Raw genomic sequence first — 13,780 nt, 5'->3', positions numbered from 1 at the left:
CCTGGGGTGCAGAGGCAGGGTTTGGGGGGCTATAGCAGGGAGGTGAGGGGTCCTGTATCATTGGACTGGGGTACAGGAGCAGGGTTTGGGGGGGCTATAGCAGGGCGATAGGGGTCCTGTGTCGTTGGCCTCGGGTGATGGAGCAGGGTTTGGGGGGCTATAGCAATCTGTCCATGAAGCTAGTGTCGAGGCGCTGGATGAGCACGCGGATGAAGGACATCTCTTTGCGTGTGTTCTCAAAGATGATGCGTGGGTCGTCTGACTGGCAACGCAGGCAGTTAGGGGCCATCACCATGGCCAGGTTGTTCACATCCATCTTAGTGATCACTACGTTGGCAGGCTGGCCAAACACCTGGAGGGAGAGAGAGAGATGATGATGGGTGATTTTGATTGTGTGTGTGTTTGCTACCTATAGGAAGTGGGTGATGTTGAAGTTGATAGCGTGTATTTGGAACAGAAGATGAGTTCGGAGCAGATGATGTGTGTGTTACCTGTAGAAAGCGTATGAGGTAGCAGAGCACCAGTTTGTTGATGTGAGGAAGACCCATCACTACGTTGACTGCAGCCTCAGGGTCATCATAGTGAGTGATACACTCCTCATAGAACTCATGAGGAATCAACGGCTCCTCCAACTCCCTGTACCACAACTTCAACAGAGAGGCTGGTTGGGTTGTTGGGGGGTGGGGTGGGAATAAGGGGAGCAGAGAGGGGGGAGAGAGAAGGGGAAAAGGGGTAGAATTGGAAAAGGGAGACGGTGAGAAATAGTTATTTTTGGGCTCTAGCTATCTGTATGTACAGTGTAAGTCAATTTTCTTTACAAATTCATTGACAGTCCAATCAAGAGACAGAAACAGTTGACTGGCCAGACACACAGCCCCCCTCTACGCACTGACACTAATGCCTTAATCACACACAGAACAGACCAGAAGAACACCATCGCACTTCTCTATGTGTGAGTGTGTGCTCATCCATGTCTGTGTTGGTAATAGAGTTGTGACTGATGATGACCTCTGCCAACCTCCACACAGGATTGCTCCTTCTTTTCTGCTATGAAATCTATTTGATTGTTATTTATAAAAATTGCAGTAGTTTAGCAGCGGGCCCATTCAGTGTGTCAGTGTGGTGGGGGGAATGTGTGTGTGTGTGCTGGGGGTGGGTCATCCAATCATGTTGACCTGCTGCTGCAGCTCCTAACATGCTTTGGTGTTGGGGGTATTCATATTCAGAGAGAATTAGAGCACCGCAGAGGGCCTGAGGCTAGGGGAGGGTGGAAGAGAAGAGGGGGGGGGGGGGCTGGGGCTAGGGTAGGGTTGGAGAGAAGGGGGAGGCCCTGGGGCTAGGGGAGGGTTGAAGAGAAGGTGGAGGCCCTGGGGCTAGGGGAGGGTGGGAAAGAAGGGGGAGGGCCTGGGGCTAGGGGAGGGTGGGGTGGGAGAGAAGGGGGGGGGCTCGGGCTAGGGGAGGGTGGGAGAGAAGGGGGGGGGCTCGGGCTAGGGGTGGGTGGGGTGGGAGAGAAGGGGGAGGGCCTGGGGCTAGTGGAGGGTGGGGTGGGAGAGAAGGGGGAGGGCCTGGGGCTAGGGGAGGGTGGGAGAGAAGGGAGAGGCCCTGGGGCTAGGGGAGGGTGGGAAAGAAGGGGGAGGGCCTGGGGCTAGGGGAGGGTGGGAGAGAAGGGGGAGGGCCTGGGGCTAGGGGAGGGTGGGAGAGAAGGGGGAGGGCCTGGGGCTATTGGGGGGTGGGGTGGGAGAGAAGGGAGGGGCTCGGGCTAGGGGTGGGTGGGGTGGGAGAGAAGGGGGAGGGCCTGGGGCTAGGGGAGGGTGGGGTGGGAGAGAAGGGGAGGGCCTGGGGCTAGGGAAGGGTGGGATGGGAGAGAAGGGGAGGGCCTGGGGCTAGGGGAGGGTGGGATGGGAGAGAAGGGGGAGGGCCTGGGGCTAGGGGAGGGTGGGATGGGAGAGAAGGTGAGGGCCTGGGGCTAGGGGAGGGTGGGTGGGAGAGAAGGGGGAGGGTCTGGGGCTAGGGGAGGGTAAGAGAAGAGGGGGGGGGGGGGGGGGGCTGGGGCTAGGGTAGGGTTGGAGAGAAGGGGGAGGCCCTGGGGCTAGGGGAGGGTTGAAGAGAAGGTGGAGGCCCTGGGGCTAGGGGAGGGTGGGAAAGAAGGGGGAGGGCCTGGGGCTAGGGGAGGGTGGGGTGGGAGAGAAGGGGGGGGGCTCGGGCTAGGGGAGGGTGGGAGAGAAGGGGGGGGGGCTCGGGCTAGGGGTGGGTGGGGTGGGAGAGAAGGGGGAGGGCCTGGGGCTAGGGGAGGGTGGGAGAGAAGGGAGAGGCCCTGGGGCTAGGGAAGGGTGGGAAAGAAGGGGGAGGGCCTGGGGCTAGGGGAGGGTGGGAGAGAAGGGGGAGGGCCTGGGGCTAGGGGAGGGTGGGAGAGAAGGGGGAGGGCCTGGGGCTATTGGGGGGTGGGGTGGGAGAGAAGGGGGGGGCTCGGGCTAGGGGTGGGTGGGGTGGGAGAGAAGGGGGAGGGCCTGGGGCTAAGGGAGGGTGGGGTGGGAGAGAAGGGGAGGGCCTGGGGCTAGGGGAGGGTGGGATGGGAGAGAAGGGGAGGGCCTGGGGCTAGGGGAGGGTGGGGTGGGAGAGAAGGGGGAGGGCCTGGGGCTAGGGGAGGGTGGGATGGGAGAGAAGGTGAGGGCCTGGGGCTAGGGGAGGGTGGGTGGGAGAGAAGGGGGAGGGCCTGGGGCTAGGGGAGGGTGGGAGAGAAGGGGGAGGGCCTGGGGCTAGGGGAGGGTGCATAGCCATTACTATGTACCCGTACTCCCCATTTAAAGTGCCACCAGCCATCACTGGTGTACAGTGTGTGTATTACCTGGGATGTGTGGGTCCTCCAGGTCCGTGGGGATCTTCCATTGGTCCACTTGCAGTTTGAGAGCGTTGACCTCATCTATGTCACCTGGAACCCTGTGAGGTCAGGGGTCAGAAACACAGCCTTCCTCACAGCATTTCTATCCCTTTACCAATCCCTCTAGCTCATTCATGTATTGCTCTTCCTTTGTCTGGTCTCCATTAAGTACTAGGGCCCAGATTAACAAAACCTTCTTAAGATATTTCTTCTTAACTGACTTTTTTCCTTAACTATTTTATTGGTCATATACACGTGTTTAGCAGATATTGTGGGTGTAACGAAATGTTTGTTAAGCAAAGTTACTATTCCTCAAAAAGGTTATTGGAAATGTTCTTGCGCTATTTCTTCTGTTTCTCTGTAAGCAAAAAGTTAAGAAGAAATTAGATTCTTGAAAATAAAGTTGTTGGAAATGAAATTCCAAGATAGCTAAACCATTGTCTTAAACTCAGGGCAGTGAGAGAAAAAGCTCATGAAAGCAATTGAACATGTTAATTCACTCAAACTTCATCTGAAAGTTTCAGTATTGATTATATAAAACCCAAGAACACGTTTTAGAACAGTAATATCAGTATGAAATATGCTAACATGATTGCCATTGCTAGCTAGATAGCTAGCTAAAACGGTTGCCTAACAACAAGAAGATATTTGAGAAATTTGTAAGAAAATCATTACATCTTAAAACCTGTTAAAGAGGCTGCGAATTTTTGCAGCTTTTTGTTAAAAATCGCGCAACATTTCAACGTCCTGCTACTCATGCCAGGAATATAGTATATGCATATGATTAGTATGTGTGGATAGAAAACACTCTGAAGTTTATAAAACTGGTTAAATCATGTCTATGACTATAACAGAACGTGTTTAGCAGGAAAAATCCCAAGGAAAACTGTTCAAAAAAAACCCCTAAAAATATCCCTCCGCCAGTCTCTGTATTGTCTATGGCAAGGGAAAATAGATAGGGCCCAGTTTACAGTTCCTACAGCTTCCACACGATGTCGCCAGTACTGTCAATTGATTTTAAATTAATCCTTGGTAAAAATGAGGAATAGGCACTTCCTGTTGTCGAGCACACCAGAGGAAGTTATGAAAGAGAGAATGTGGACCATGATTTCAAGACTTGCTGCTATTGAATACAGATCGCCCCGTGATCAATTTGATCGATTATTAACGTTTACTAATACCTAAAGTTGGATTACAAAAGTAGTTTGAAGTGTTTTGTCAAAGTTTATAGGTAACTTTTTTAATTAAAAAAAATTACGGTGCGTTTTGGAACGGTGCTTTTTCATGGATTAGACGGGCTTCATAAATGGACATTTTGGGTATACATGGACGGATTTAATCGAGAAAAAAAAGACCCAATTGTGATGTTTATGGGACATATAGGAGTGCCAACAAAGAAGCTCGTCAAAGGTAATGAATGTTTTATATTTTATTTCTGCGTTTTGTGTAGCGCCGGCTACGCTAATTCTTTTGTTTACGTCCCCTTTGGGTATTTCGGGGGTTGCATGCTATCAGATAATAGCTTCTCATGCTTTCGCCGAAAAGCATTTTAAAAATCTGACATGTTGGCTAGCTTCACAACGAGTGTAGCTTTAATTGAGTACCCTGCATGTGTGTTTTAATGAAAGTTTGAGTTGTATCGAGTACTATTAGTTGTCACTCTGAAATTTCCGCTGATGTCCGCTGATGTTGATTCCTGTACAGGGACAGCAGCCGTAAGATAATGTTGAGGAATTGCACTTACGAACTATCTTATGCACTTCTTATTTTTTTTCTTAAGAAACTTCTTAAGTTTTTGTGTAAGAAGTGTTTTGTGAATCTGGGCCCAGGATCTTCACTGACAGGCATGTCTAATACTACTAACTCCTCCCTCCTTCCCTTTACCCCACTTCCACTCCTCCCTCTCGCCCTCCCTACCTCTCTCCCTAGTGTTAGTGAGTGAGAGGTAGGTACTGACCTGAAGATGCCCTCTATTTGGTCTCCATTAAGACCCAGGACCTCCTCAGAGAGGCGTGTCTGGACCCAGGGCAGCTGGCTATCGGGGTAACGCTCCTTCTGCAGTGACATCACTTCCTCCAGGGAAGAGCCAAACATGGAGGGGCTGAAGATGGCGTTCCTGGCGTGTTTGATCTCCTCCAGACACGGCTTCTGCAACCCCTGGATTACAACACAGGCAGATACGTCAATCAATCTATCAATTAATAAATCAAATGTATTTTATAAAGCCCTTTTTACTTCAGCAGTTGTCACAAAGTGCTTAAAGTTATCCGGCCTAAATGCCAGAGCATGCAATGCAGAGGCAGAAGTGGCCTGGAAAAGTTCCATAGAAGGAAGGAACCTAGAGAGGAACCAGGTTCAGAGAGGTGGCCCATCCTTTTCGGGTAGAGATTTAGAGTACATTTGTTTTTTTCTATAAACTAGGGTACCAATGAGGATTTCCTACACTGGACATTAAAGATACAAAGGGGGAACATGGCTATATTCAATACAATTCACAAGTTGATTTAAAACCTATCTTTAACCCTTTATCATGGTTGGTTTTTCAGTGGCAGGGACTGGGAGACTAGTCAGGATCGAGGCAAAGTACAGAGAGATCCTTGATGAAAACCTGCTCCAGAGTGCTCAAGACCTCAGACTGGGGAGAAGTTTCACCTTCCAACAGGACAACGACCCTAAACACACAGCCAAGACAATACAGGAGTTGCTTCAGGACAAGTCGCTGAATGTCCTTGAGTGGCCCAGCCAGTGCTCGGACTTGAACCCAATCTAACATCTCTGGAGACCTGAAAATAGCTTTGCAGCAACAGTCCCCATCCAACCTGAGAGAACTTGAGAGGATCTGCAGAGAAGAATGGGAGAAACTCCCCAAATACAGGTGTGCCAAGCTTGTAGCGTCATACCCAACAAGACTCAATGCTGTAATTGCTGCTAAAGGTGTTTCAACAAAGTACTGAGTAAAGGGTCTGAAAACTTATGTAAATGTTATATCAGTTAAAAAAATAAATAAAAAATTAAATGAACATTTCTGCCATAATATAAAACTACGGCTCTTGAGGCAAAGCCCAAAGTCACATATTACACGCTATGTTTAGCAACTGTGTGTTTACTGAAAAATAATGGTATTCATAAATGTTTCTAAATTCATAATTAAAAAATATGTGGGATTCAAGTCTCCATCTCAACCAAAAAGAAAAGTTAAAGAATATGATTATATCAAATCAAACTGTATTAAAGTGCATTTAAAGTTTTATTCGATTTGTTCCTATTCTTTAACTTTTCAATTTTTAGTTGAAATGGAGACTTGAATCAAACATATCAATTCTACATTTTAAGGGGAAAAGAGAGCATGGTTAAAGGATGGGGAAAAGGGAAAAGAGAGCATGGTTAAAGGATGGGGAAAAGGGAAAAGAGAGCATGGTTAAAGGATGAGGAAAAGAGAGCATGGTTAAAGGATGGGGAAAAGAGAGTATGGTTAAAGGATGGGGAAAAGGGAAAAGAGAGCATGGTTAAAGGATGGGGAAAAGGGAAAAGAGAGCATGGTTAAAGGATGGGGAAAAGGGAAAAGAGAGCATGGTTAAAGGATGGGGAAAAGGGAAAAGAGAGCATGGTTAAAGGATGGGGAAAAGGGAAAAGAGAGCATGGTTAAAGGATGGGGAAAAGGGAAAAGAGAGCATGGTTAACTAAAGGATGAGGAAAAGAGAGCATGGTTAAAGGATGGGGAAAAGAGAGTATGGTTAAAGGATGGGGAAAAGAGAGCATGGTTAAAGGATGAGGAAAAGAGAGCATGGTTAAAGGATGAGGAAAAGAGAGCATGGTTAAAGGATGAGGAAAAGAGAGCATGGTTAAAGGATGGGGAAAAGAGAGCATGGTTAAAGGATGGGGAGAAGAGAGCATGGTTAAAGGATGAGGAAAAGAGAGCATGGTTAAAGGATGGGGAAAAGAGAGCATGGTTAAAGGATGAGGAAAAGAGAGCATGGTTAAAGGATGGGGAGAAGAGAGCATGGTTAAAGGATGAGGAAAAGAGAGCATGGTTAAAGGATGGGGAAAAGAGAGCATGGTTAAAGGATGGGGAGAAGAGAGCATGGTTAAAGGATGGGGAAAAGGGAAAAGAGAGCATGGTTAAAGGATGGGGAAAAGAGAGCATGGTTAAAGGATGGGGAAAAGAGAGCATGGTTAAAGGATGAGGAAAAGAGAGCATGGTTAAAGGATGGGGAAAAGAGAGCATGGTTAAAGGATGGGGAAAAGGGAAAAGAGAGCGTTGGTAAAGGATGAGGAAAAGAGAGCATGGTTAAAGGATGAGGAAAAGAGAGCATGGTTAAAGGATGGGGAAAAGAGAGCATGGTTAAAGGATGAGGAAAAGAGAGCATGGTTAAAGGATGGGGAAAAGAGAGCATGGTTAAAGGATGAGGAAAAGAGAGCATGGTTAAAGGATGAGGAAAAGAGAGCATGGTTAAAGGATGGGGAAAAGAGAGCATGGTTAAAGGATGAGGAAAAGAGAGCATGGTTAAAGGATGAGGAAAAGAGAGCATGGTTAAAGGATGAGGAAAAGAGAGCATGGTTAAAGGATGGGGAAAAGAGAGCATGGTTAAAGGATGAGGAAAAGAGAGCATGGTTAAAGGATGAGGAAAAGAGAGCATGGTTAAAGGATGGGGAAAAGAGAGCATGGTTAAAGGATGAGGAAAAGAGAGCATGGTTAAAGGATGAGGAAAAGAGAGCATGGTTAAAGGATGAGGAAAAGAGAGCATGGTTAAAGGATGAGGAAAAGAGAGCATGGTTAAAGGATGGGGAAAAGAGAGCATGGTTAAAGGATGAGGAAAAGAGAGCATGGTTAAAGGATGGGGAGAAGAGAGCATGGTTAAAGGATGGGGAAAAGAGAGCATGGTTAAAGGATGGGGAAAAGAGAAAAGAGAGCATGGTTAAAGGATGAGGAAAAGAGAGCATGGTTAAAGGATGAGGAAAAGAGAGCATGGTTAAAGGATGGGGAAAAGAGAGCATGGTTAAAGGATGAGGAAAAGGGAAAAGAGAGCATGGTTAAAGGATGGGGAAAAGAGAGCATGGTTAAAGGATGAGGAAAAGGGAAAAGAGAACATGGTTAAAGGATGGGGAAAAGGGAAAAGAGAGGATGGTTAAAGGATGGGGAAAAGGGAAAAGAGAGCATGGTTAAAGGATGAGGAAAAGAGAGCATGGTTTAAGGATGAGGAAAAGAGAGCATGGTTAAAGGATGGGGAAAAGGGAAAAGAGAGCATGGTTAAAGGATGGGGAAAAGAGAGCATGGTTAAAGGATGAGGAAAAGGGAAAAGAGAGCATGGTTAAAGGATGGGGAAAAGGGAAAAGAGAGCATGGTTAAAGGATGGGGAAAAGAGAGCATGGTTAAAGGATGAGGAAAAGAGAGCATGGTTAAAGGATGAGGAAAAGAGAGCATGGTTAAAGGATGAGGAAAAGGGAAAAGAGAGCATGGTTAAAGGATGGGGAAAAGGGAAAAGAGAGCATGGTTAAAGGATGGGGAAAAGAGAGCATGGTTAAAGGATGAGGAAAGGAGAGCATGGTTAAAGGATGAGGAAAAGGGAAAAGAGAGCATGGTTAAAGGATGGGGAAAAGGGAAAAGAGAGCATGGTTAAAGGATGGGGAAAAGAGAGCATGGTTAAAGGATGAGGAAAAGAGAGCATGGTTAAAGGATGAGGAAAAGAGAGCATGGTTAAAGGATGAGGAAAAGAGAGCATGGTTAAATGATGGGGAAAAGAGAGCATGGTTAAAGGATGAGGAAAAGGGAAGAGAGAGAGAGAGAGAGAGAGAGAGAGAGGGAAAGTGAGAGCGTTCAGTGGGTTTGATCTTCCTTCACAAGGGCATAATCAGTACTATTAATCCCCCGGTAGAGGCTCTGCTCTGGGGTTAATACCAGTCAAACACTGTGCCTCAGGCTACAGGCTGCATTCAGAGTGTGTATGTGTGAGTCCACCAAGTGACAAACTGTCTCTATTACCACCCTGCAGAGATGCTGGCACATGCTACATGCCTCACACACGCTATGCCAACCACCAGTGCCCGCTATCACAGGCTGACATCGCCACGGGTGATAGGAGACAGGAACACACACACACACACACACACACACACACACACACACACACACACACACACACACACACACACACACACACACACACACACAAACAATTAATTACACTACCCACCACTATCAATCCATATTTTCACTCTTTCATTCCCTGTCTATTCGTCTTCCTCCCTCTCCATCTCAGTCAATTCCTCTCCACTGCTCCTTTGCTCTGATCCTCCCTCTATCCCTTGGTCTCACTCTCCATCTGTCTTTCCTCTGTCCCTCATCTGCCATTTCCTTCAGTTCAGCCCTCTGTCTGTTTCTGCCTCTATAGAGGCACTCTATAGTGTAGACAGCAGATGACTGCCTCACTGGCCCCCTACTGTGGTCGGAAAGAGAGAAGCACCATTCTATGACAGGAAGTAGAATTATTGCTCCATGGTCACATTGGGGCCTGTTTGAGAGGATGTAATGTTAGCAAACTTTCAAATAGAAATGCATTGTGATATATAACTGATATTAGATAGAATAAAGAAACCTGTCAGCTCTATTCATTCTATTTCAATCTCCAATTTTCAAAATATTTCACATGAACTGAGCTAGATGTAGCCCACTGGGCACAAACTGGTTAAATCAATGTTGTTTCACCTAATTTGTCAACGTATTGTGATGTGGAATCTACCCGGAAAATACATTGAATTAGAAAAAAGTAATTAGCATAAACTATTGTTAAGAGGATAACATTTCAACCACAAGATCATGTCATCATGGTAACCAACTTTCAAAATAGACAAACCTTGCATAAAATATGTTGAAATTGTACCTTTGAAACAACGTAGTGCAGGGTGGTATACCGTATTTTACTATATACCGGTATTTATCCACGGACCGGTTTGGGTTCTTACTTTACCTTCTATAACAGTATTTGAATGTTTGGTTTGTTAAATGTGATGCGCCGTGTGTAACGTCCATGTTTTATAGTTTACTCCGCTACTTGAGTCATCCCTCTCTGCTCTCTCAATTCAATTCAATTCAATGGGCTTCATTGGCATGGGACACATTTGTTTACATTGCCAAAGCAAGTGGAGTAGATAATATACAAAAGTGAAATAAACAATAAAAATGAACAGTAAACATTACACTCACAGATGTTCCAAAAGAATAAAGACATTACAAATATCATTTTATGTATATATACAGTGTTGTAACGATGTACAAATGGTTAAAGTACAAAAGGGAAAATAAATAAGCATAAATATGGGTTGTATATACAGTGGTGTTTGTTCTTCACTGGTTGACCTTTTCTTGTGGCAACAGGTCACAGGTCTCTCTCTCTCTCCATGCCGCTTTCCACACAGAACTAGTGTTGCTTGACCACGAGACACTTGCGTTTAGTCTGCATGGTCAATGCAGCACATGCAACAATGTTGATGACAACGATGTTGTTTCCACTTTAATCTTAATATAAATCCACAAGCGTTCTATAATTACAATATTAGTTTGTATTTCTTACATCTGCAAACAGCTAGTTTGTATTTTCTTAGCACTAATGCTAATCGCTAGTTAGCTGGCAAGGTAACTAGCCAATAAAAGTACTAGCTAGCTAATACAGCCTGATACCAGTGCTGGTGGAGGCCTAAATCAGCATGTTGTTTGTGCAACAGTATCTTCTAAATCAAAGAGGAAATAGGCGAAGCATGAACACGTTGGCTACATTAATAAAGATTTAATGTAGCCAAAGATTATAGTGTCCCCTAGGAAACACAACATCACTTTGGTTTCTACCCTGTCACAATAACTCGTCCATGGCATTTTCATTTGTCATGTCAAACAACACTGTATTCAAAGTGCCCACTATTATTTATATTCTAACTATAGAATTAGAATAAACATTCTATTTCCATGATTCCAAAAGTTCACCAAATGTTTTGATCTAAATCACAATTGCAACATTTGGTTAAAAATAAGGTGTAGTATTTTTCCCCATATTGTGGCAGTGTGGAAATGATCTGAAATGAGTGCAGGAAATGCAGAAATGGATGGAAATGCAGGAAATGATTTTAGGTTGAAGTTGAATTGAACAGTATAAACCATTCAGAAAGGAGAAAGACCCCTTTAAATCATTTAGAATGTATGTCTTGCTACCCTAGGATCACTCACTACTCTAAAGCACCCTCGGATCACTCACTACTCATAAAGCACCCTAGGGTCACTCACTACTCATAAAGCACCCTAGGGTCACTCACTACTCATAAAGCACCCTAGGATCACTCACTACTCATAAAGCACCCTAGGGTCACTCACTACTCATAAAGCACCCTAGGGTCACTCACTACTCATAAAGCACCCTAGGGTCACTCACTACTCATAAAGCACCCTAGGGTCACTCACTACTCATAAAGCACCCTAGGGTCACTCACTACTCATAAAGCACCCTAGGATCACTCACTACTCATAAAGCACCCTAGGATCACTCACTACTCATAAAGCACCCTAGGGTCACTCACTACTCATAAAGCACCCTAGGATCACTCACTACTCATAAAGCACCCTAGGATCACTCACTACTCATAAAGCACCCTAGGATCACTCACTACTCATAAAGCACCCTAGGGTCACTCACTACTCATAAAGCACCCTAGGATCACTCACTACTCATAAAGCACCCTAGGATCACTCACTACTCATACAGCACCCTAGGATCACTCACTACTCATAAAGCACCCTAGGATCACTCACTACCCATAAAGCACCATAGGGTCACTCACTACTCATAAAGCACCCTAGGATCACTCACTACCCATAAAGCACCCTAGGATCACTCACTACTCATAAAGCACCCTAGGATCACTCACTACTCATAAAGCACCCTAGGATCACTCACTACTCATAAAGCACCCTAGGATCACTCACTACTCATAAGCACCCTAGGATCACTCACTACTCATACAGCACCCTAGGATCACTCACTACTCATACAGCACCCTAGGGTCACTCACTACTCATAAAGCACCCTAGGATCACTCACTACTCATAAAGCACCCTAGGATCACTCACTACTCATAAGCACCCTAGGATCACTCACTACTCATACAGCACCCTAGGATCGCTCACTACTCATACAGCACCCTAGGGTCACTCACTACTCATAAAGCACCCTAGGATCACTCACTACTCATAAAGCACCCTAGAATCACTCACTACTCATACAGCACCCTAGGATCACTCACTACTCATACAGCACCCTAGGATCACTCACTACTCATACAGCACCCTAGGATCACTCACTACTCATACAGCACCCTAGGATCACTCACTACTCATACAGCACCCTAGGATCACTCACTACTCATAAAGTAAATGTAGAACTTTTATTAATCAAAAATATTAAATACCACATACCATCATACCGTCAAAAATGTGAAAAATACCATGATATGATATTTTGGCCAAACAACGTCAGATCTTCAACGTAATATCCACTATAAGAACCGTACCCAATTCTCCACGTTGAAATGACGTGTTGTGCCCAGTGGGAGGCTAGTAGTCTGGTTTACGCAGGGATATTAGATGGTCCGATCACACAAATTGCCTGGGTGCCAAACGTCTGGATGGATAATGTAATTTATCCGCGTTGTAACAAACCCCCACCTTACAACCCATGTGAGCCCATGTATTCACACCCCTTGCTGGCGGATAAAAAAATGCAAATTTCCTGCAATTCTACAAATTTTGCATGGGGCAGAGATTTATTTAGCTGTTTTAAAGCTAATCTCATGCAATTTTACGCATTATTCCAAAAATATATACGGTGCATTCGGAAAGTATTCAGACCCCTTGACTTTTTCCACATTGTGACGTTACAGCCTTATTCTAAAATTTATTGAATTGTTTGTTTTCCTCACCAATCTACACACAATAAATACCCCATAATGACAAAGCAAAAACAGGTTTTAGAATTTTTTGTAAATGTCTTAAAATAAAAAACTGAAATATCACATTTACATAAGTATTCAGACCCTTTACTCAGTACTTTGTTGAAGCACCTTTGGCAGCGATTACAACCTCAAGTCTTCTTGTGTATGATACTACAAGCTTGGCACACCTGTATTTGGGGAGTTTCTCACATTTTTCTTTGCAGATCCTCTCAAGCTCTCTCAGGTTGGATGGGGAGCGTTGCTGCACAGCAATTTTCAGGTCTCTCCAGAGATGTTTGATCGGGTTCAAGTCAAATGCCTGGGCCACTCAAGGACATTCAGAGACTTGTCCTGAAGCCACTCCTGCGTTTATCCTGGCTGTGTGCTTAGGGTCTTTGTCCTGTTGGAAGGTGAACTTTCACCCCAATCTGAGGTCCTGAGCACTCTGGAGCAGGTTTCACCAAGGTTCTCTCTGTACTTCGCTCTGTTCATCTTTGGGCGCCAGATAGCCTAGTTTTTAGAGCGTTGGGCCAGCAGTAATAGAAAGTTTGCTGGGTTGAATCCCCGTGCTGACAAGGTAAAAATCTGTCATCCTGGCCCTGAACAAGGCAGTTAACCCACTGTTCCCCGGTAGGCCATCATTGTAAATAAGAATTTGTTCTTAACTGACTTGCCTAGTTAAATAAAGGTAAAATAATAATAATATTTCCCTTGATCCTGACTAGTCTCCCAGTCCCTGCTGCTGAAAAATATACCCACAGCATGATGCTGCCACCACCATTCTTCACAAAGGTTTCCTCCAGACGTGAAGCTTGGCATTCAGGCCAAAGAGATCAATCTTGGTTTCATCAGACCAGAGAATCTTGTCTTTTAGGTGATTTTTTGGCAAACTCCATCCAGGCTGTCATGTGCCTTTTACTGAGGAGTGGC

At 45.4% G+C, this 13,780-nt stretch overlaps 1 protein-coding gene across 1 annotated transcript in view; it reads right to left on the bottom strand.

Moving 5' to 3' along the window:
* The window catches only part of LOC139410235 (rho GTPase-activating protein 39-like), a 39,647-nt gene continuing 25,867 nt past the window's right edge, over positions 1-13,780 (bottom strand). The window contains exons 12-15 of the mRNA XM_071155708.1: positions 4,836-5,035; positions 2,846-2,937; positions 492-661; positions 1-352 (exon numbers count right to left, since the gene is read on the bottom strand). Coding sequence (XP_071011809.1) covers positions 158-352; positions 492-661; positions 2,846-2,937; positions 4,836-5,035 — 657 coding nt within the window. The 3' untranslated portion in view covers positions 1-157. The remainder of the gene's footprint in view (positions 353-491; positions 662-2,845; positions 2,938-4,835; positions 5,036-13,780) is intronic.

Source organism: Oncorhynchus clarkii, chromosome 5 (assembly GCF_045791955.1).
Source record: "Oncorhynchus clarkii lewisi isolate Uvic-CL-2024 chromosome 5, UVic_Ocla_1.0, whole genome shotgun sequence".
Taxonomy (NCBI): domain Eukaryota; kingdom Metazoa; phylum Chordata; class Actinopteri; order Salmoniformes; family Salmonidae; genus Oncorhynchus; species Oncorhynchus clarkii.
This window is presented reverse-complemented; position numbering and strand designations above follow the sequence as displayed.